Genomic DNA, 23413 nt, shown 5'->3' with positions numbered 1-23413 from the left:
AGCTTATCATCCAGGACAACCAGTACTGGTAAAACTCCCTACCGTGGGAGAAGTTCCACTGGTACTTGTTGCTCCGTTCAATGAATATGCATGGAAAGCAAAAGATGCCCTGGGAAAGGAGCATAAAATTAATACACGATGGATTGTTCCATCATTTTAACTAAAACCTCATCCGGTCCTTTCACTAATAGGACCGAGAAGTTTCTTTTTCTGTTCCTTTGCAGGTCGGAAGATAGAAGTTCAGAGAAGCAGAAGAAGAAAGCAACATTTAATGGAAGTTTTGATTGAATGTATAGTTTTAAATTGTATAGCCTTAATAATTTTTGCAATGTGCCTTTATCACTATTGACAAATTGTTTTGGGCAGTTGTATGTTGTCTCGCCTATACTGTTCAAAGCCTACCCGGCGAGAACCTTGCTTCCTTGTTCTCAGGTTTAACATGGGGAAAATGAGTTCTTGTTGTTGGGAAAATTGGTTACTCAAGCTTTTAATCTTATTAATTGCTGGGTGTGTGGCGGACCATTTGGTCTGAAAAGTTGATTGTGGATCTCCATTTCTCTTGCTCATGAGTGGATTGTGAAAAGAATCACCCTCATCTTGGCCTATGCAACACCCTGCTCCTGGTCACTATTGTATTAGTTACACCCAAAAGGGAGGGTGCTACAATCAGTCCCTGGTGGGAGAAGATTTTCTGGTCCCCCACTGATTACACTCACTTTGGGGAAATATTAGGTACAAATTGTGTTTGGAAACAATGAGCAGGAGCATGGTAATGCAAATGGGGATGGAATTAAATTAATTGCATTAACTGTGGTGTGACAGGGAACCCCTTTGGCCTGGGAACCATCTGAGTCAAAGGACTACCGCCCTGCCAGATCATGGCCAAGTCCTTTGCAAATGGGATGCGAACCCTGAAAGGTCATTATTGGATTTGCGGGCACCATGCATTCAAAATACTACCAAAAAAATTGGACTGGGGTATGGTATATTGGGATGATATGCTTCATACTTTGGAAAATTGGCAGCTAAGAATTGGGAATCAAATTATATGATCCCCAACGAATTACTGAGTATTATGGACCCGCAACCTGAAACACCAATGAACCAATCAGCGGTGCTCGAGAGCCAATCAAGATTGGCTGGTTCTCGATTACCTGCTAACAGAAGAACGAGTTTGTGCCAAAGTTAAATGACTGTAATTGTTTCCTGAAAATTGATGATAATGGAAATGTGTTTACACTGTATAACTTTTTCTCATTTTGTTTACATGTTATAGTTGCACTATAACTTTATCAAAAGCTATTTATCATTATTGATGATATTGTTGTTGTTAGACTTCTGTAAAGAAGAAGAGGTGACTCATTCTGTTTATTAGAATGATACCAATCACAAGTCATTGGACTTATCTTTATTTCCTTGTATGCTTTACTCTTCCCTTGTCTTTCTTCAAAACCTATTATCTTTTTCTATCCTTACCTTTCTACATTTCCTTGTCTCTTCCCTTTTCCTTCTTTTAACCTGTTATCTTTTTCTGTCCTAACTTTTCTACACCCCCTGGAATCGAACTTTTCTACACCCCCTGGAATCGAACCTTTCTACACCCCCTGGAATCGAACTACTGACTATATGTTGACAATTTCTGAGCCACGGGGTGGTGTGGGGATCTGTCCCCTTCCTTTTGAGCATTGTCTCAGAAATCGTAAACCACGTGCTCGGGCGACATCTTATGGCGGCTGCCTGGAATGCCTGAGCCTGGCAATGCAAGATGACGCAATAAGCTAGGCGCCCGCCCTCCACCCGCCTCCAGATGTGTGTCTCCGGTGACAGCCTGGCAAGGGGCCAATCCTATGGCGCAGGAACCGGACATGTCCCGCCTTCGGACCTGTGATTGGTGCGAACTGTTGACTGACGGCTCCCAGTCACATGACTCTGCCGAAAAACTCTATAAAAGAGGCTGGATCGCTCGACCACGCGGGACCCCACCGCCATCTTCCAAGTAGGAAGGAAGAATTTCCCGCGGGACGCCGCTGGATCTCAGGGTGGTGAATATTTTTTCTCTTTCAACTGTTTTCTCTGTTTCTTTCTTTCTTTTACCTCTCTCTCTCTCTCTTTTCCTTGAATATTGAGTTGCCTCATTGTTGGACCTAATAAAGTCAGAGCCAAGTTTGTTGATACCGTGCCTCGGTTGTGCTTTGTCCGAACTCAAGGATCACGAATCTTTAATATTTCGGGTCAGGATTTTTTGGGGGTGCTTTACCTACAGGCAGGTTAAGCATACTGGGTGTTCGCATTGAACCAGGCACGCCGCACGTGGGCTGCACTGGAATTATTTATATTTTTTGCGGGCCCTGCGCGCGGGCTGTCTTCATTGAACCAGGCACGCCGCACGTGGGCTGCACTGGAATTACTAATTAGGCGGATCTCTCTCTTGGAAGAGAGATTGTCTGCATTTTATTTCTAGATTTGCTCTTTTTTTACTAATTAGGCGGGTCTCTCTCTCTCCCTCTCTCTCTCTCGGGGAGCAGGGGGGGTGGACGGGGACTGTCTGCATTTTATTTCTAGATTTGCTTTGGAGGCGGACCTTAAATCCGGAACCCGACAGTCCTACACAAGAAGTCATTGAAGCCATTGAAGGACCAGGCGAGTCAAGTCAGTTTGCAGAAGTAAAAACCATCCAGCTGGCCCTAGAGGTTGCTTAACGAGAAAAGCAGCCAGTACTCTCTCTCTCTACTGAGTCATGGATGGTGGCTAATGCCCTGTGGGAGTGGCTACAGCAGTGGAAGCAGACCAATTGGCAGCACAGAGGTAAACTCATCTGGAGTGCTGCATTGTGGCAGGACATCACTGCCTGGGTAGAAAACATCGCTCTAAACGTATGACATGTAGATGCTCACATGCCCAAGAACAGCTCCACTGAAGAACATTGAAACAACAAACAGGTAGATAAGGCTGTCAAAATTGAAGTAGCTCAGGTGGACCTGGACTGGGAGCGTAAGGGTGAGCTATTTGTAGCTCGGTGGGCCCATGAAACATTGGGACATCTAGGGAGAGATACAACATACAGATGGACTCGTGACTGAAGGGTGGGCCTGACCATGAAGGCCATCACGCCGGTCACTCATGAATGTGAAACATATGCCACAATCAAGTGAGCCACACAAGTAAAGTCTCCCTGGAACAGAGGGTGGTGACTGTGTTTTCGATATGGCAAGGCCTGGCAAATTGACTCTATTGGACCACTGCCACGAATACACCAAGGCAAATGCCACATACTCACCATAGTGGAAGCAACTACCAGTTGGCTAGAAGCATACCCTGTAAACCATGCCACTGCCCAAAACACCATCTTGGGACTTGAAAGGCAAATTTTGTGGCAACATGGTAACCCAGAAAGAACTGAGTCACACAATAGGACTCATTTCCAAAATAACCTCATAAACTCCTCGGCCAAGAAACATAGCATTGATTGAATGTATCACATCCCCTATTGCCCACAAGCCTCTGGAAAGAATGAGACATGTAATGGACTGTTAAAGACTATGTTGAGAGCGTTGGGCAATGGGGCATGGAAGCACTGGGATAAATTTAGCAGAAGCCACTTGGCTGGTTAACACCAGAGGATCTGCTAACTGTCCTGGTCTTGACTAAACAAAGCCCCTACATACTGTGGGAAGAGATAAGGTCCCTGTTGTGCACACAGGGAAGTGGCTGGGGAAGGCATTGTGGGTTGCTCCTCCCTTGGGAAAAGGAAGCCCATTCATGGGACTGTCTTTGCTCAAGGATGTGTGTGCACTTGGTGGGTAATGCAGAAGGATGGGAAGATCCAGTGTGTACCTCAAGGAGATCTAACCTTGGGGGGAAAAATAATCCATGGTATGAGTTGTATGTTGTAGGAACTAATGTAGCAGGAACTACTTGAACTGACAAAAAATGAGCTTCGCAAAGAACCGGATGAGTGCAGCAATGACCCAAACCAAGCTGGTGTTGGTGCCCAACAATCGACCATGCTGCTTCTCTTGTCCTGAGTGACCACCTTGACAGATGGGGCTCAAGTCATAGCCTGTTCTTATGGACATTTTGGGGAGTGGCGGAGGCCCACAGAATGGGGAAATCTACCTATCTGTCAAGGGACAGGGGACAGTAGTTAATGAGAATGTATAAATCTGTATGTTGGGTATAAAGACGGTTTAAGTATGTAGTATAAGTTGTAAGTGTTGGTAAGAGGGGATTTCAGGAATGAGAAATAGATACAACGGGATGGTTAGAAGATATATAACTGTATCACATTATGTGGGACCTGAGCATGACACAAATGGTATGGAATAAGGGGTGGAGATTGTAGTGGGACTGGCTGGGATGGAGTTAACTTTCCCCATAGCAGCCCTCCCAGTGCTATGCTTTGTATTGGTAGCTAGAATGGTGTTGATAACACACCAATGTTTTGGTTATTGCTGAGCAGTGCTCCCACAGCATTAAGGCTGTCTCTCCAACACCACACATACACACCCCACCCCCAAAGGCAAGTAGGCTGGGGGTGGGCAAGAGGTTGGGAGGGGACATAGCCAGGAGAGCTGATCTCAACTGACCAAAGGTATGTGCCATACCATATGATGCTGTGCTCAGCAATAAAAGCTAAGAGAAAGGGAGGGGGGCATTTGTGGTTAAGGCATTTGTCTTCCGAAGCAGCTGCTACACAGACTGAGGCCCTACCTCCCAGGAATCATAGAATGGTTTGGGTTGGAAGGGACCTTAAAGATCATCTAGTTCCAACCCCCCTGCCACAGGCAGGGACACCTTTCCACTAGACCAGGTTGCTCAAAGCCCCATCCAACCTGGCCTTGAACACTTCCAGGAAGGGGGCATCCACAACTTCTTGGGGCAACCTGTTCCAATGTCTCACCACCCTCACAGGAAAGAATTTCTTCCTAATATCTAATCTAAATCTACCCTCTTTCAGTTTAAAACCATTACCCCTCATCCTATGACTACATGCCCTTGTAAAAAAATCCTTCTCCAGCTTTCCTGTAGGCCCCCTTCAGGTACTGGAAGGCTGCTAGAAGGTCCCCCCGGAGCCTTCTCTTCTCTAGGCTGAACAACCCCAACTCTCTTAACCTGTCTTCATAGGAGAGGTGCTCCAGCCCTCTGATCATCTTCGTGGCCCTCCTCTGGACTCGCTCCAACAGTTCCATGTCCTTCTTATGTTGGGGGCCCCAGAGCTGGATGCAGTACTCCAGGTGGGGTCTCACGAGAGTAGAGTAGAGGGAGAGAATCACCTCCCTCGACCTGCTGGCCATGCTGCTTTAGATGCAGCCCAGGATATGGTTGGCCTTCTGGGCTGCAAGCGCACATTGCCGGCTCATGTTGAGCTTCTCGTCAACCATCACCCCCAAGTCCTTCTCCTCAGGGCTGGACATCGCCTGCTGATGGCAAGTAGAGAATAAATCTCCTTTTTCTTGCTTTGCTTCTATGTGTAGCTTTTGCTTCTTTTTCATTACACTGCCTTTATCTCAACCCACAAGTTTTTCATCTTATTTTCTCCCCCGTCCCGCTGAGGAGGGGGAGTGAGAGCGCAGCTTGGTGGGCACCTGGTGGTCAGCCAAGGTCAACTCAGCACAGAGCATTTCAAGCACACAAATTAAGGCACTACTACTAAATAAGCTGAGAATGTTCATCCTCTCTCTCTGAGTAAACCGCTACCAACTTATCTTAAAGCTCAATGTTTCATTCTTTACACAGATGCATTAAGAAACTCAGAATAATTTCACACTAAAACAGAAAAATATCCCAAAAAATCAAAATACAGTTGTATAATTTTAATGTATTGCAAAGGCTTGACTTCAGAAACAGGTTCTAATGCTTCTCTCATACACAGCTATTCTGTGCTGAATATCTCTTAATGCTATACATCAATACACTGTACCCTCATTAATATCCCATGAAGAGAATATTTCAGTCCAAAACACTGTGTCTGGCTAATGATTCACTGCATCTGTGTAGAAACTACTCAGTAGAATTCTGAAATCCATTTAGTAAGACCACAGAACTATAAAAGTCCACCATATTGAATAAAATAATTTTATTTGTATCTACTTTAAAAAAAAAAACAAATAAAGTTTATGGAATCTGAAAGTAGATGATAAAAGGTAACTTTTAACTGAGACTTAATATGGGAGATTCTTTACCCAAAAATATGTCAAACATTAAGGTCATAAAGAACTTCAAGGTTCTGTACTATACTGTATGATATGTAAACAGATTTTGAAAATATTTTCCCGTTATATATTTTGACACAATATGCATGAATTTTAAAAATAAAAAAATAAAAATTAAATTCAATTGCCTCAAGGTATTTCTTAGAAGTAAAGCCATTTGAAGATCTATTTACCATCTGTAGTGACAAACTTCTATATATCCAAAATTCCTTTTTCTCCAGTGCAGAATAACTGTCTGGAGGCAATTACCTATCAAAATGATGCCAGCAACACAGATCTGATTGTATGACTTCAGCACTTAAAAGAGCACGCTGGTTATACATGGCTTTTAACCTTGGGCTACAATTATGCTATCAGAACTAAAATCAAGTCTAAATCATTCATGTAGAGATGTGTGTGTCATCTGAACATTGTTTGGAGTCCTTGTTTTCCAGATCTGATGGAGGTGGTGAAGGTGCTCTGAGGTTCTTGTGCTTATATTCAGGGCAGGATGAACTTTGCAAATACCAGTTTCTCCAATTAACGACAAGCCACAAATCCCAAAGTAGGCATGCAAAGCATCTGAAAGCAGGATGGAAAATGAAAAAGAAAATTATGTTTCTGTCAGGCTGTAACAGCCAATTGTTCCTGGATTCCAAAACCCCTGAAAAACTGCAACCGAGGAAAACAAACAGATGCTACATTTTAAACTTAGGATTTGAAACAAGAGAAGAATTTCTGCCCAAACCCTCCAGCATGAAATGATGATGTGCAATCTCTAAGACTAGAGTTTGGTTTTATTTTATAACAGTTCTTGCCCACTACTGAATTCTCAGGCCAAACAGCAAAATCATTTGAGGAGCTGTAAATACATTTCATTCAACAGAGTAAATCTCTTTAAAGCTATAAAAAAATGCAAGGCTTTTCAAGGCTGAAAAACATAGATCTAAATGCTTTGTTTCATAAGCAACTCACAAATACATGGCAGTACACAATCTCACAGTTACTGAGCAGCTGTCTTAAAAACAAACAAAAATACAAGGTGGATTTATACTTCTACTAGTGCAAATATCACTTCAGTGTTTTACATTTAGTAAATGTGCATACTCATTTTCATCCTCTCCCTCTCTTTTTATCATGTTAGATCTTTTAATCTTTCTTTTGCATCACTTGTAATTCACACGTTTCTAATTCTTTTGTATTGTATACCATTTAAAGATATCGTGAGATGCATTAGCAGTACATCTAGTAGTTTAAGAAAAATGTATTTAAATTTATTTAAATCTTATCATGATTTATGCTCAAATCTAGAAAAAAATGAATGACTTGGGTATGTGTTCTAACAAAATCCCCAGCTCCGTAGAACCCTAATGTTTGGGGTTTTAATATTTGTAATAAGCAGCCCTAACATAAGATAGCAGATCTAACTGCTTTTTTTCAGGAAACTTCTGATAGCGTTTCCTGCATTTGACAACCCTAAGTGGATGCTTACCTGTAGAGACTACTAAAAACTAAACAATAGTCTTTTCACGATTCACTTTGGTACGCTCATGATTTCAGAGGATTACTAGCATTTAAAAGACTTTTGACTTTTCAGATTGATTTTCAAAGGCAAGAAATAGTTTTCTAAGATCACTGCTCAACAAGCACACTGGTCCAAACACTTACTATTTTAAATCAAGAATCACTGCTACCTCTAAAGCCAACAACATATTAACATCTGTTAGCATGGGAACATCGGGACCACAAAATAATATTTTCCTGAATCATCAGTTGTGAAAAGTTACTTGCAATTTTGGTAGTCCATGTAATATTTAAATAGAGCTTTTTGCATAAAGTAGGAACTACAGAAGTTCAAATTCTGAATCTATTTTAGAAAGTACCTATGAAAAATTGCATATGCTTATTTTGCAACCTTTCCCTGGCATATTGTCACATCTGTGTTTTGCAACAAAACCAAACTGAGGCCACTATCCTCAGCTTTACAAAAGCTAAATGCTTCAAGGAGAACAAATCATTTCTGTCCTTATTCGACCTCAACAGAACTATTAACTCATTTGTGAGATGACCCATACCAGTCTTGTTATCTTCACATTTTGCATTTACACAAAAGTCAGGAGAACTGTGTACATTTAACCATCAGTAGGCTTCTGAAAACAATGGAGCTGCACAGATACTTCACATTAATAAAGTGGGAAATCTATTGTGTTCAAAAAGACAACTTGGCTTTCAGATAGTAGACTGATCTTGTAGGAAGCTCAGCTGTGTATATATGGCATTGAAACTACAGATCCATAAAAAAAAAAAAAATGATGTTGCATTTACAGTCATTCTTCAGATTAGAACTGCATTAACTTTTTTACTATTTTTCTTCAAAACATGAACACAGACTTATGTCACCATCTGCCTGAGGAAAGAACATTGCAATAAACCCACCTATCACAAAAGTATAAACTGATTTGTTTTTTTCTGTAAAAATCCTACACCATTAAAATTCAGCGGCGGCAGCAGCGAAAAGCGGCGGCAGCAGCGAAAAGCGGCGGCAGCGACTTAAGGTTAGTGCGGGGGCGAGGGCGACATCGGGCTTAACCGGGCGGTTTTTCGTGCTCTGGGCCCCCCCTGAGCCCCCCGCGAGCATCAGCCCCGAGCTGCTTCCCTCTGACCCCGGACCCGGACCCGGACCCGGAGGTTCCCGGCAACGAATCAGGAGAGGAGGGGGCGTAGCCGGAGGCACCGCGGGCGATTTAAACGCGGTGAAACCAGAACAAACAGCTGACAGCGGCGGCAGCAGCGAAAAGCGGCGGCAGCGACTTAAGGTTAGTCCTTAAAGGTTAGTCTATTACAGGCCACCGGATCAGGATGAGGAGGGTGATGAGGCCTTCTACAGGCAGCTGAGAGCAGTCTCGCAATTACAGGGCCTGGTTGTTGTGGGGGATTTCAACTACCCTGATATTTGCTGGGAGGCCTACTCAGCCAGCCATCCTCAGTCCAGGAGGTTCCTCCAGTGCATTGATGATAACTTTCTGATGCAAATGGTGGATGAGCCAACTAGGAGAGGAGCGTTGCTGGATCTTACTCTCACTAACAAGGAGGGTCTGGTTGAAGAGGTGAAGGTTGAGGGCAGCCTTGGTTGTAGTGACCATGAGATGGTAGAGTTCAGGATCTCATGTGGCAGGACCAGAATAGCTAGCAGAATCACAACCCTGGACTTCAGGAGGGCCAACTTTGGCCTTTTCAAGCAATTGCTAGGGGAAATCCCATGGGACAGGGTACTAGAAGGTAAGGGGGCCCAAGATAGTTGGTTAGCATTCAAGGACTGCTTCTTCCGAGCTCAAGATCAGAGCATCCCAACAGGTAGGAAGTCAAGGAAGGGGACCAAGAGACCTGCATGGTTGAACAGGGAACTGCTGGGCAAACTCAAGTGGAAGAAGAAGGTGTACAGATCGTGGAAGGAGGGGCTGGCCACTTGGGAGGAATATAAGTCTGTTGTCAGAGGATGTAGGGAGGCAACTAGGAAAGCTAAGGCCTCCTTGGAATTAAACCTTGCAAGAGAGGTCAAGGACAACAGAAAGGGCTTCTTCAAATACATTGCAGCTAAAACCCACACTAGAGGCAATGTAGGCCCACTGATGAATGAGGTGGGGGTCCTGGAGACAGAGGATAAAAAGAAGGCGGAGTTACTGAATGCCTTCTTTGCCTCTGTCTATACTGTTGGAGGCTGTCCTGAGGAGCCCTGGACCTCTGCGGCCTCAGAAGAAGTCAGGATAGAGGAGGAATCTGTCTTGGTAGATGAGGGCTGGGTCAGGGACCAATTAAGCAACCTGGATGTCCATAAATCCATGGGCCCTGATGGGATGCACCCGCGGGTGCTGAGGGAGCTGGCGGAAGTCATTGCTAGGCCACTCTCCATCATCTTTGCTAAGTCGTGGGCAACGGGAGAGGTGCCTGAGGACTGGAGGAAAGCGAATGTCACTCCAGTCTTCAAAAAGGGCAGGAAGGAGGACCCGGGTAACTATAGACCGGTCAGCCTCACCTCCATCCCCGGAAAGGTGATGGAGCAACTTGTCCTTGGTGCTGTCTCTAGGCACATCAAGGATAGGGGGATCATTAGGGGCACTCAGCATGGCTTCACCAAGGGGAAGTCTTGCTCAACCAACTTGATAGCCTTTTATGAGGATGTTACCCGGTGGATAGATGATGGTAAAGCTGTGGATGTGGTCTATCTCGATTTCAGTAAAGCGTTTGACACGGTCTCCCACAGCATCCTCGCAGCTAAACTGGGGAAGTGTGGTCTGGATGATCGGGTAGTGAGGTGGATTGTAAACTGGCTGAAGGAAAGAAGCCAGAGAGTAGTGGTCAGCGGGACAGAGTCCAGTTGGAGGTCTGTGTCTAGCGGAGTTCCGCAAGGGTCGGTTCTGGGACCAGTTCTATTCAATATATTCATTAATGACTTGGATGAGGGATTAGAGTGTGCTGTCAGCAAGTTTGCTGATGACACAAAACTGGGAGGAGTGGCTGAGATGCCGGAAGGCTGCGCAGCCATTCAGAGAGACCTGGACAGGCTGGAGAGTTGGGCGGGGAGAAATTTAATGAAATATAACAAGGGCAAGTGTAGAGTCCTGCATCTGGGCAAGAACAACCCCATGTACCAGTACAAGTTGGGGGCAGACCTGTTGGAGACCAGCGTAGGGGAAAGGGACCTGGGGGTCCTAGTGGACAACAGGATGACCATGAGCCAGCAGTGTGCCCTTGTGGCCAAGAAGGCCAATGGCATCCTGGGGTGTATTAGAAGGGGTGTGGTCAGCAGATCGAGAGAGGTTCTCCTCCCCCTCTACTCTGCCCTGGTGAGGCCGCATTTGGAATATTGTGTCCAGTTCTGGGCCCCTCAGTTCAAGAAGGACAGGGAACTGCTAGAGAGAGTCCAGCGCAGAGCCACGAAGATGATTAAGGGAGTGGAACATCTCCCTTATGAGGAGAGGCTGAGGGAGCTGGGTCTCTTTAGCTTAGAGAAGAGGAGACTGAGGGGTGACCTCATTAATGTTTATAAATATGTAAAGGGCAAGTGTCAAGAGGATGGAGCCAGGCTCTTCTCAGTGACATCCCTCGACAGGACAAGGGGCAATGGGTGCAAGCTGGAGCACAGGAGGTTCCACTTAAATTTGAGGAAAAACTTCTTTACTGTAAGGGTGACTGAACACTGGAACAGGCTGCCCAGAGAGGTTGTGGAGTCTCCTTCTCTGGAGACATTCAAAACCCGCCTGGACGCGTTCCTGTGTGATATGGTCTAGGCAATCCTGCCCCGGCAGGGGGATTGGACTAGATGATCTTTCGAGGTCCCTTCCAATCCCTAACATTCTGTGATTCTGTGATTCTGTGAAAATTCAACAGTACCAAAGGAAACACCAAACAAGTTTTTCCCAGAAGATATGCAATCTTATAAGATGTATTCTATAAATTGTCGGAGCTAGAAAAAATCTGGCATCCCAGCAAAACTTCTGTACATTCATAAAGCAACAATCTAGTTAATCCTTAGTACTCTAGTTCAATCTTCTTGTTCCATTTCTGTGGCCAGCTAGAGCATTCAAGTTAAAAAGTAGCTTACTCTCAAAAGAAAGTTTAAGAGACAGGAAAAGCTTGCTTTATAGGAAACAGTAGTGTACAGGCAGGAACACCATACAAATCAAAGCAAACAGCTTTATTAGTAGTCTTGCCTTCCGCAAATCTTATCTCAAACTATCTTAAACCTAAACTGGTTTTCGGTGGGGGAAGCATGTCATGAGCACTATATTATCAGTGTGGGTCCACTCTGACAAATTGTCAACTGTTCTTCAAAATGAAATGGCGCCATGCTGAAATATCTCTGTGCAGATTCTGAACAGTCTCCTCCTTTATTATAACTATGTTTTTATCTTGTTTGGTGAGTTTATGGACTGTTTATCTTTGTACAAAATGCCACTGAACATTACCACTGGCACAAAGTGTGTTTTCATATCTTTACAGTATCTTCTTTGAATTTTAGCATCTTTTCAAATTATCAGTTTCCACTTCCAAAATGCAACCAATAACTATTTCAGATATACTATGTATAATTTTTATGTGTAATTACAATCTGTAAATCATAATATGTAACTATCTAAACTTTGAGTTGAGTATTTTTAAATACATCAAAGATTTCTGAATAAGCTCAAAGGATTCATTTCTTAAGGAAATAAACATTCTGAAATATTTTACTCAGATCCTTTACAAAGATACCCACTGCACAATATGATTTTTAATTAGAATGGTTAAACACATATGGAAAAGCTTGTCCAGCTCTAAACAGACAGTGATACTATTTGTGTGATAGTCTAAATGACAGCAGCTCACTTGCTCTGATGCTGAACAAGGAAAAACTATATCCCTTTCCCTCTAAATCATTAAAATCCCATATTTTAAGGTTTATTTTTTTTCCATTATTTGAAGGACACTGGGGGGAAAAAAACCCTCTCTTACACCTCTCAGATGTTTGACTGCTGGAATATATTTGTAGCTTAAAAGACACTCATCATAATTTTGAGAAGTAAATTTACCTGGATGGCTATCTGGCCACTTGGCAAATCCACCAACAAGACGATCTTGAGTTGATAGGATGTAATTTCGATTTCTCTCAAAATTTGTATATTGGAATATGTTCAAGAGCTGAAAAGAAGATAGAATGCTACAGTAATATACTAAACTTGAGTATATTTTTAAATATTAAAATATAATGTCTATTTACATAGATAAGTAGTGCAATATAGCACTAATCTGTTAAACTTCCTTATCCTGCATTTTTTCAAGATGAAAAACCTTTATAGTGATCTTTGCATATTCTTGTACTTGCACCAAATATGTAATTCTTCCAAGTAAAACAAGATGGTTAAAGAAATCAAAACAGGTCAATAACTATCCTGTAGGTTTTCTGTACAGTACCTTCAAAGTTGCTCCCACCCAAAAGGAATAGCAGGTGTCTACAGGTTTGTTGGGTCGTCCATGGTAGCCATTCTGTTGTCTCATTATACACCACCTTCTTATCCTGTTCAGTTCTTTTTCTGAAAAAACTTCCTCCAGTTTACTCATCAAACACAGCGATGCAATACCACAAAATGTAGAGCCACCTATGAGGAAACAGTTGTTTATGCAATGTTTTAAGATACTCAGATTTTCACTGAAGCCTGTATGATCTCGATCAGAATTTTAACTAGGGTAATATCAATTAAACAAATGGATTTCTAAAAAGAGTACAACAGGAATGAGTAAATGGTAATGCAACAGTAGACATTTCTTGATATGTTACTTTCACAAGAAAGCTAATGGGAAACCAGTAATCAGACTATCACACTGAAGCAGAGATACCAAAGGGAGTCACAGACACAACTCCCCAGAGAAGAAAAATAAACTGAAGGGTGATTGACAAGCAGTAAGCAAAAAAAAAAACAAAACCACAACACCAACAAAAACACCAACAAAAAAACTACAAAACCCAGAAGACATGGTTAATGCTATGAAAAAAATGGAGGATTCCCATGGTTGTAGCAAACACAGAAATTATGCTTCTAAGTTTTTTTTTTTTATTATTGTCAAGGAAACCGCAAGGTAAAATTTGAAATTAGAAGAGAAACTCGTATTCTCTGTCTGTGTATCATTGCCTGCACTTTTTTAAAAAAAACATCAAAGCTCATTCTGAGTCTATTACCTGTAATTATATAATTACAGCCTGGAAATAAACTGTTGATACAAGACATGGGGACCAAGATCCACTGCTACACTATTATGGCACTAGAAAACCCCATGAAATCTAGGATTATTTCTCATTCTGATGTTGAAATGCAGGAAGGATACTGAAGTGATGATATTTGTTATTGCTAGCATTCTACAGTAACTTATTTAACTACATTTTAAAAATATATAGGGGTATAATTTAAGTTTTTCAACTTTGCCAGGGGTCTAGGGGCCAGCTGCTGGATGGACTGACTATCTTGAACAACTGGAGATGAGGAACAGCATCAGGTTGTCTGTGCTGTTCATATCTGTGTGAATGCTGGTATTGTAACAGTTTGTGGAAGGAAAGAGTCTGTTCCTTTAAGGGTATCTGGTCAAAGGCCTTTTCAATGCAAAAGGGAATATTAAGAAAAAGGGGGAAGCCATAAGCAAGAAAATATACAGAGACACAAACCTGACCAACAAACAATAAGGGAGGCAGTGACGAGAACCAAACCAGGTCAGTCACACTAATTGATAAGGATATATGGAGTGTGGGAATACTTATTTCATTATCTGATCAAGGACCTTGTCAAATGAGGAAAAGGGGGAAGCCATAAACAAAACAGAGAGACACAAATCTGACAGGCAAACATAATGGAGACAAAGACAGGAAACAAACCTGGTCAGTCACAATCTATCAAGAAACCACAGGCAAACTTGGACTTTGCAACGATAAGGATGCAAACTTGAGGGTCCAGGATGTTAGAGGGAAGGTCGGTGGAACTGTGCAAAGAGATGAGGGAATTTGCAGGGGAAGGGGAAGCAGGGAGGAACAAAATGGCAGTAGCCAGAAAAGGGTATAAAAAGGACTGGTCATGTCTAAAACGGCACCAGTCAATACACTTGTCTGACTGAGCCCTGCACCTGATCACTGCAGTCTGTCCTATCCTCTTATTAAATCCTTTCTTAAGTATCTATCTGCATAAACTCTCTCTGTAACCTATGTACATGTATGCTGCAAAGACTAAGTGTCAGCTACTGGGGAGACCTGTGTGAGTGGATTTGGTGCCAGCTACTGGAGGAGTCAGACCAGGGCTGTAGGTGCCCCTGGGCTATGGTGTCAGCTACTGGAGTGGGTGGGGGTCTTGGCCACCAGCCACTGGGGCAGCAATGAGGTGTATCCCAAAAAAGCAGCTACTGGGAGGGACCAGACTTTTAGTGAGGTGAGTGAGGGGCTCAGCACCAGTGGCTGGAGCAGGACTGCAGGTCACAGTCCATGTGCCTGGTGCTGGTTGCTGGGGGAGGCTGAGTATCTGTATTTCCCCAAATCTGGTGGTGCATGGGGAAGGGGGGGGGGGGTGTGTGTATTCACTAGCAAACTTCAGGCTGGACTAGCCAGCAAGTAGGAAGCCCTGGGTCTGGGCAGGGGTATCAGGCACAGCAGTTGTGAGAGAGGAGGAAGGAAGAAAAAAAAACAAAAACAAAAACAAAAACAAAAAAAAAAAACAAACAAAAAAAACAACAAAACATGAGAAACAACCCTGCAGACACTAAGGTCAGTGGAGAAGGAGGGGGAGGAGGTGCTCCAGGTGCTGGTGCAGAGATTCCCCTGCAGCCAGTGGAAAGGACCATGCCAGAGCAGATGTGGATATGCTCTGAAGGAAGCTGCAGCCTGTGGAGAGCCCATGCTGGAGCATGCTCCTGGCAGGAACTGCAGCCTGTGGAGGACCCACACTGGAGCAGTCTTATCCTCAAGGACTGCAGCCCGTGGGAAGGACCAATGCTGGATCAGGGAAAAGGTGTGAGGAGGAAGGAGCAGCAGAGACGAAGTGGTATGAACTGTCCATAACCCACCCCCCCACTCCCCATCCCCCCTGAGCCACTGTGGCAGGATGGGAGGGGGGGGGAACAGAGAAGAGGAGTCTGGAATGAAGGAGAGAAGTTGTGCCTGGGAAGGGGGTGGGGTGGGGGTGAGGGAAAGCTGTTTTAGTTTTTGTCTTTGTTTCTCACCACCCAGATCTATTTTAATTGGTGTACTGGTTTTGGCTGGTACAGAGTTAATTTTCTTCATAGCAGCTTGTATGGTGCTGTATTTTGGACTTGTGACCAAAACACTGTTGATAACACACTGGTGTTTTAGCTATTGCTGAGCAGTGCTTGCACAGTGTCAAGGCCTTCTCTGCTTCTCACACTGCATCCTCAAGGGAGGAGGCTGGAGGTGCACAAGAAGTTGGGAGGGGACACAGCTGGGACAGCTGACCCCAACTGACCAAAGGGATATTCCATACCATATGATGTCATGCTCAGCAATAAAAAGCTGGGGGAAGAAGAAAGGGGGGGATGTTCAGAGTTCTGGCGTTTGTCTTCCCAAGTCACCGTTATGCGTGATGAAGCCCTGCTTTCCTGGAAACAGCTGAATACCTGCCTGCCAATGGGAATTAGTGAATGAATTTCTTATTTTGCTTTGCATGCACAGCTTTTGCTTTCCCTATTAAACTGTCTTTATCTCAACCCATGAGTTTTCTCACTTTTACCCTTCCAATTCTCTTCCCCATCCCACAGCTGGGGAAGTGAGTAAGCAGCTGTGTGGGGCTTAGCTGCCTACTGAGGTTAAACCACAACAATTGGCAAGAAATTAAATGAATCTTCCCTAAGTCAAGTCTGTTTTGCCCATGACAGTAACTGGTAAGTGGAGTTGGTTGACCTTGGCTGGCCACCAGGTGCCCACCAAGCCGCACTATCATACCCCCCTCCTCAACAGGACAAGGGGAGGAAATAAGATTAAAAACTCATGGGTCAAGATAAGGACAGGGAGTTTAGCAACTTCATCCGCCAGTTCTTTCAGGACCCGTGAATGCACCTCATCAGGTCCCATGGACTTGTGCACCTTCAGGTTCCTTAGATGGTTTCGAACCTGATCTTCTCTTACAGTGGGCGGTTCTTCATTCTCCCAGTCCCTGCCTCTGCCTTCTGCGACTTGGGTGGTGAGGGTAGAGCACTTGCTGGTGAAGACTGAGGCAAAAAAGTCATTGAGTACCTCAGCCTTCTCCATATCCCAGGTAACCAGGTCTCCCGTTTCCTTCTGGAGGGGGCCCACATTTTCCCTAGCCTTCCTTTTATCACCGACGTACCTACAGAAGCATTTCTTGTTGCCCTTGACATCCCTGGCCAGATTTAATTCTATCAGGGCTTTACCTTTTCTAACCTGGTCCCTGGCTGCTCGGACAATTTCCCTGTATTCCTCCCAGGCTACCTGCCCTTGCTTCCACCCTCTGTAGGCTTCCTTCTTGTGCCTGAGTTTATCCAGGAGCTCCTTGTTCATCCATGAAGGCCTCCTGGCGTTTTTGCCTGCCTTCCTCTTTATTGGGATGCATTGCTCCTGAGCCTGGAGGAGGTGGTCCTTGAATACTAACCAGCTTGCTTGGGCCCCTCTTCCCTCCAGGGCTTTATCCCAAGGGACTTTCCCAAGCAGGTCCCTGAAGAGGCCAAAGTCTGCTCTCCTGAAGTCCAGGGTGGTGAGCTGGCTGCGTACCCTCCTTGCTGCCCTATGGATCTTGAACTCCACCATTTCATGGTCGCTGCAGCCAAGGCTGCCCTTGAGCTTCACATCCCCCACCAGCCCCTCCTTGTTGGTGAGAACAAGGTCCAGCATGGCACCTCTCCTCGTTGGCTCCTCTATCACCTGGAGAAGGAAGTTGTCATCCACGCATTCCAGGAACCTCCTGGATTGCTTGTGCTTAGCTGTGTTGTCCTTCCAACAGATGTCAGGGTAGTTGAAGTCCCCCATGAGGACCAGGGCCTGTGAACATGAGGCTACATCTATCTGTCTGTAGAGGGCCTCATCCACTCGGTCTTCCTGGTCAGGTGGCCTGTAGCAGACACCCACTATAATGTCTCCTGTCCCTGCCCTCCCTTTAATCCTGACCCATAAGCTTTCCATCGGCTCCTCCTCCATCCCCAGACAGAGCTCTATGCTCTCAAACTGATCATTGACATAGAGGTCAACATCCCCTCCTCATCTCCCCTGCCTGTCCTTCCTAAAAAGCCTGTATTCCTCCATTCCAACACTCCAGTCATCAGAGCCATCCCACCACATCTCTGTGATGCCAATAAGGTCGTAGCCTTGCAGGTATGTGCACATCTCTAGCTCCTCTTGTTTGTTCCCCATGCTCCGTGCATTTGCATAGAGGCATTTCAGTTGGGCCCCAGACGAAGCTTCCTTACTGACTGAAATTCCTTTCTGCTGCTCTTCTGGTGCTCTCCTGCTGACCTGCCATCCTTCTCCAGTCTCTGGGCACCTATTGCTGGCCCTGGCATCGGACTGGCTGAATTGGGATGGACTGAGATTCCCCTCCCCTGGCAAATCTAGTTTAAAGCCCTCTTTACCAGCTTGGCTAGCCTATGACCCAAGATGGTCTTCCCCTTCTCTGATAGATGGACCTCATCAGCTGCCAGAAGACCGGGTTTCTCAAAACGAGTCCCGTGGTCTAAGTAGCCAAACCCCTGGCTGGGGCGCCAGTCCTGTAGCCATGTGTTGATTTGCCTAATATGACTGTCCCTTTTAGTCCCCTTCCCTTTGACTGGAAGGATTGATGAGAAAACTACCTGGACGCGAGTCCTTTACTGCTGCTCCCAGGGCTCTGTAGTCCTCCTTGATATGTCTCAGACTGCTCTTGGCTGTATCACTTGTGTCCACGTGAAACACCAGCAGCGGGTAATAGTCCATGGGCTCTACTAGGCTCGGTAGTCTCTCTGTGACGTCCCTCATGCGAGCCCCTGGTAAGGAGCACACCTCTCTAGAGAGTGCATCAGGTCGGCAGATGGGTGCCTCTGTGCCTCTCAGTAGAGAGTCGCCTACCACTATCACCCACTGCTTTTTCTTGGTAGCACTGGTCTTTATATGGGGGGCGCACTGGGCTGCTTTACTGGGCTCCAGCAGGTCTTTCCTCCTCAGACTGCAGAGGACTGAAGCAGTTCTGCAAGGGCATCTCAGGCTTTGGGGGAAGTCTCTTCCTCCTGATAGTCCTCACCTTTGCATCCTTCCATTCCTCTGCAGTTTTATCCCCCCTTCCTTCTGTGTGTTCCACTGGGGGGGGGGGGTTGTCTGTTTGGCCATGGACTCTGGGGCCACTGCAGACTGCACTTGGACCCCATTATCCAACTCCTTCTCAGCCTCCTTGATGTCACACAGCCTCCTCACTGCCTCCTGCAGCTCAGCCACCTGCTGCAGGAGGTCCTCCACCTGGGCACACCTTGTCCAGTCAGGTCTGCTGCTGCCCATCCCTGCCCCAGGCAAAAGACCAAGGCACTTCCTGCAGCCCGAGGTCTGCACTGCAGCCTCTCCCTTCAGCAGCTCTGTCTGGGTGGAGGCATTGGTCACGGCTGGGGTCGATGGTGCAGACCCCCGAGCCGGATCTGCAGCCCTCGCCTTCAGGCGAGTGCCCACCATCCTGCCTTGAGGGTCAGGTAGGGTGTCTGCGCCCTCCCTGCGCACCCTTCAGCGCAAACTACCGCACCACGCTCTGTTTGCCCGCTCTGGTCGCTGGCGCCCCCAAGGCCGCCTTTTGTAGGAGGGGCCGCGGTTGCTCTGGCAACGCCCCCACCTGGTCAGTGACTCTCCGCGAGAGCTGCCGGCTCCGGGTGGCTCTCGCCGCTGCCCTGGCGTTTCCTTACCTCGGGAAAAGCCCCTGTGCGCCGAGATCTGCCGCTCCGCTGTGGGACGGGCCGGCTCCGGAGCAGCTCCCTTCGGCGACTGACATCCACCTGCTCCGGCATGGTGTCCTCCATGGGCTGCAGGGGTACAACCTGCTTCACCGTGGTCTTCACCATGGGCTGCAGGGGAATCTCTGCTCTGGCTCCTGGATCACTTCCTCCCCCACCTCCTTCTCCACTGACTTTGGTATCTGCAGAGTTGTCTTACATTTTCTCACTCCTCTCTCCCAGCTGTTGCACAGCATTTTTTTACCCTTTCTTAAATATATTATTACAGAGACGCTACCAACATTGCTGATTGGCTCAGCTTTGGGCAGAGGCAGGTGTGTCTTGGAGCTGGCTGGAACTGGCTCTGTCCAACATGAGGACAGCTCCTGATGTCTTCTCACAGAAGCCACCCCTGCAACCCCCCCGCTACCAAAACCTTGCAATGTGAACCCAATACAGTAAGTTATCTCCCTGTCTTATCTTGACCCATGAGCTCTTCCATCTTATTTTCCTCCCCCTGTCCTGCTGAGGAATGGGAGTGAGAGAGTGGTTGGGTGGGGGTCTGACAGCCAGCCAAGGTCAACCCACCACATCAGCCAAAGAGCAGCACCTTGTCTGTGGCAGTCTGTGTAGCTGGCCATGTCAATGTCCTCTGTGTGTGTGTGTGTCTCTGGGATACGTGCTCAGCTTTGCTACTGGTTGAACTTGCAAACAGGAAAGCGGCAGCTGCATCCCTCAGCCTGGGCAGAGACCCCAGGTCCCCGGCCTGGGCTTCAGCAACCAGGCAGGCAGGAGTCCTGGGCCAGAGCTGCTGGAGGAAGCGACTGCTCCTAACATCCCTTAACAGTCAACACTGCATGTTTAGGGCATTCTAAGCACTGAATATTGTTTAGAACTACACAATATATAAACTGATCATATCCTATAGTAACTTAGGCCTGAGAGTATGGCTATACCACAGGGCAGAATAGTAACATATTAGCTAACATTGAACAGGTTAGCTCAGGCATTAAAAGCAATACAAGTATGATAGCATAAAATTTTGTTCATACTCTTCATTCCAATATGCAGGCTTATGTCATCAATGAACAGCATATTAATCAGACTGACTTTAAATCTGTGAAAAAGAACATTTGAAGAAAACAATGTTCCTAACCAGTATATAGTGGTCTGCCAGAAAGCTTCCTGTGATGTACATTAACTGGACTGAGAACACTTCTTCATCTTTTTTACAGAGAAGATATATGTGTGTATGTGTGTGTGTGTGTCCTCTGTGTGTGTCTCTTGGATAGGTGCTCAACTTTGCTACTGGTTGAACATGCAAGCAGGAAAGCAGCAGCCCTGTCTCTCAGCCTGGGCAGAGACCTTGGGTCCCTGGGCACACGGGGCTGGGCTCCAGCGACCATGCAGGAGAAAGTCCTGGGCCAGAGCTACTCGAGGAGGCAACTGCTCCTAAAATCCCTTACCACCTATTTACAAAAATTAACTGCAGCTTCAAGATTTGAGCCCCTAATGGATGCTGTAATCTAGCAGAGTAAATGTTTCTAGGCTTTACTGATATCTGCTGAAACTGGAAATTATCAAGTGCATTTCACAAGATCTCTTCAGATAAATCCACAGAATAACAATGGTACATGCAGAAATAGGTTGCTCTGTCAGCGAGACGAGAACTACAGCCAACACCTTTCAACAAAACATTCATGAGATAAGAATAACGGAGTTGATATATTAAGAGTCCATCTGGTCTGATATTAAGTGGGAACTAAGAGAAGAAATCATATTCTGAGGCATGTTTTGGATTTGCTCCTCTTTTTCCCACTTCCTTAAAACCAGAAAAGAAGGAAAAGCATGTGTCCTGGGTTCAGCTGGGATAGCGTTAATTTTCACAAGAAGCTGGGAGGGGACAGAGCCAGGATAGCTGACCAGAACTAGCCAAGGGGATATTCGATACCATATGATGTCATGCTCAGTATATAAACTGGGGGGGTTGGCTGGGGGGAGGAGGGATCGCAGCATGGGAACGGGCTGGGCATCAGGTTCCGGGTGGTGAGCAACTGCATTGTGCATCACTCACTTTGTATATTCTTTTATTAGTAGTATTATTATTATTTCTTCTCTCCTTGTGTTGTCCTATCAAAGTGTCCTTATCTCAACCCAATAGTTTTACCTTTTTCTTCCCATTCTCCTTCCCATCCCACCGGGGAGGGAGAAGTGAGCGAGCAGCCATGTGGTGCTTAGTTTCCGGCTGGGCTTAAACCACAACAGTCCTTTTTGGTGCTCAACGTGGGACACGAGGGGTTGAGATAACAACAGATCTGGCCAGAGCATGTTAAAACAAATTTGTCATACTCATTTATTATATTAGTTAAATAGTTGCTGGTCACAATGTTGGTTTATTTGTTCACATGGTGATGTTATGTAAATTCTTATATGCACTATGTATTCCCTGCGGTGCTGTTCATCACCTCTGGAAGAAGGATCAGGACTATCATTTTGCTGTACTGGGTAATATCGAGTTATGATATGATTACATCACTAGTCATGAGGTTAAGCTGGTATTTGTATGTGGCATTGTTGTCATGCCCGTACCTTGGGCGCCCTCTCTCGGCATTTATTAGTAATCGCACCCAATCTATGGAGAAGACAGGGAGGGATACTTTCTCCCACTCTTTCACCTCCCCTTTCTCCTTCAGGCTAATTACAACAGCTTTGGAGAATTTTGAATATGCTTGGGATGTTCAAGCCAGCATGCTCTTATTGCTGTGTCTCCTGAATGTGTTTCAGGTCTTGTTTAGGGCTACAAAAAAAATTTTTAAGAATACCACCCAGAGATCTGCCCCAAGGCTGGATAGTCATGGGTGGCATGGCATGTGGGAGAATATGGGCAGGTATCTAGAGAACTTCTCACCTCCAATGGTTTGGAACTTCACTCCCGAACAACTACAGGACCCTGATGAAGTGCTAGAATATTTGAAAGGAAAATGCCATGGATATTCCAAAGAAGCACAACTTACCACACTGTGCTGGGCCCTGGCCAGTATCTACCAAACACTGCTCGATATTATGCAGCACCCTCAGGGGGAAGGGAGGGAAAACAGACTGACAGGCACTGCAGCTATTCCAACCCTCGTGACAAGCACTACAGCTACTCCAACCCTGGTGACAGGCACTGTGGCTACTCAAACCCCAGCGACAGGCACTGCAGCTGAACCAGAGAACCAGCCTGTGCCAGTATCAGTCACCCCTATACAGAAAAAGAAATAATACACAAAAAAAAATCAGTTCACTTAGTGAGGAATGAAGGTGAACCAGGGTCATCACGAGAACAGGAGGAAGAGGCAGAACCAGAGATAATCACCCGATCCCTATCCCTGAGTGAGCTGCAAGATATGTGAAAGGATTTCAGCTGCCATCCAGGTGAGCATATTGTTACCTGGCTGCTCTGATGCTGGGATAACAGGGCCAGTAGCTTGGAATTAGAGGGTAGGGAAGCCAAGCAGCTGGGATCCCTGTCTAGGGAAGGGGGCATTGACAGGGCAATTGGGAAAAAGACCCAAGCCCTTAGCCTCTGGAGGCGACTTCTGTCAGGCATGAAGGAAAGGTACCCCTTCAAGGAAGATGTTACATGTCACCCAGGCAAGTGGACCACCATGGAGAGAGGTATCCAGTACCTGAGGGACTTACTTAGCCGTGCTGAAGGTGATTTATAATGATCTGGATAACGAGCAGTTACCCACAGATACAAATGAAGTCCAATGCACATAACCCATGTAATGGAAGTTTCTACAGAGTGCACCACC

General features: G+C 45.7%; 1 protein-coding gene across 2 annotated transcripts in view; it reads right to left on the bottom strand.

Moving 5' to 3' along the window:
* Positions 1–6129: 6129 nt before the first annotated feature.
* The window catches only part of LOC137675747 (geranylgeranyl transferase type-1 subunit beta-like), a 51688-nt gene continuing 34404 nt past the window's right edge, over positions 6130–23413 (bottom strand). For both annotated transcript variants that reach the window (XM_068421945.1, XM_068421946.1), the window contains 3 exons: positions 13143–13327; positions 12761–12869; positions 6130–6773 (listed from right to left, as the gene is read on the bottom strand). In XM_068421945.1, the coding sequence (XP_068278046.1) occupies positions 6589–6773; positions 12761–12869; positions 13143–13327 (479 nt within the window). In that variant the 3' untranslated portion in view covers positions 6130–6588. The remainder of the gene's footprint in view (positions 6774–12760; positions 12870–13142; positions 13328–23413) is intronic.

This window comes from Nyctibius grandis, chromosome W, assembly GCF_013368605.1.
Source record: "Nyctibius grandis isolate bNycGra1 chromosome W, bNycGra1.pri, whole genome shotgun sequence".
Lineage (NCBI taxonomy): Eukaryota > Metazoa > Chordata > Aves > Nyctibiiformes > Nyctibiidae > Nyctibius > Nyctibius grandis.
This window is presented reverse-complemented; position numbering and strand designations above follow the sequence as displayed.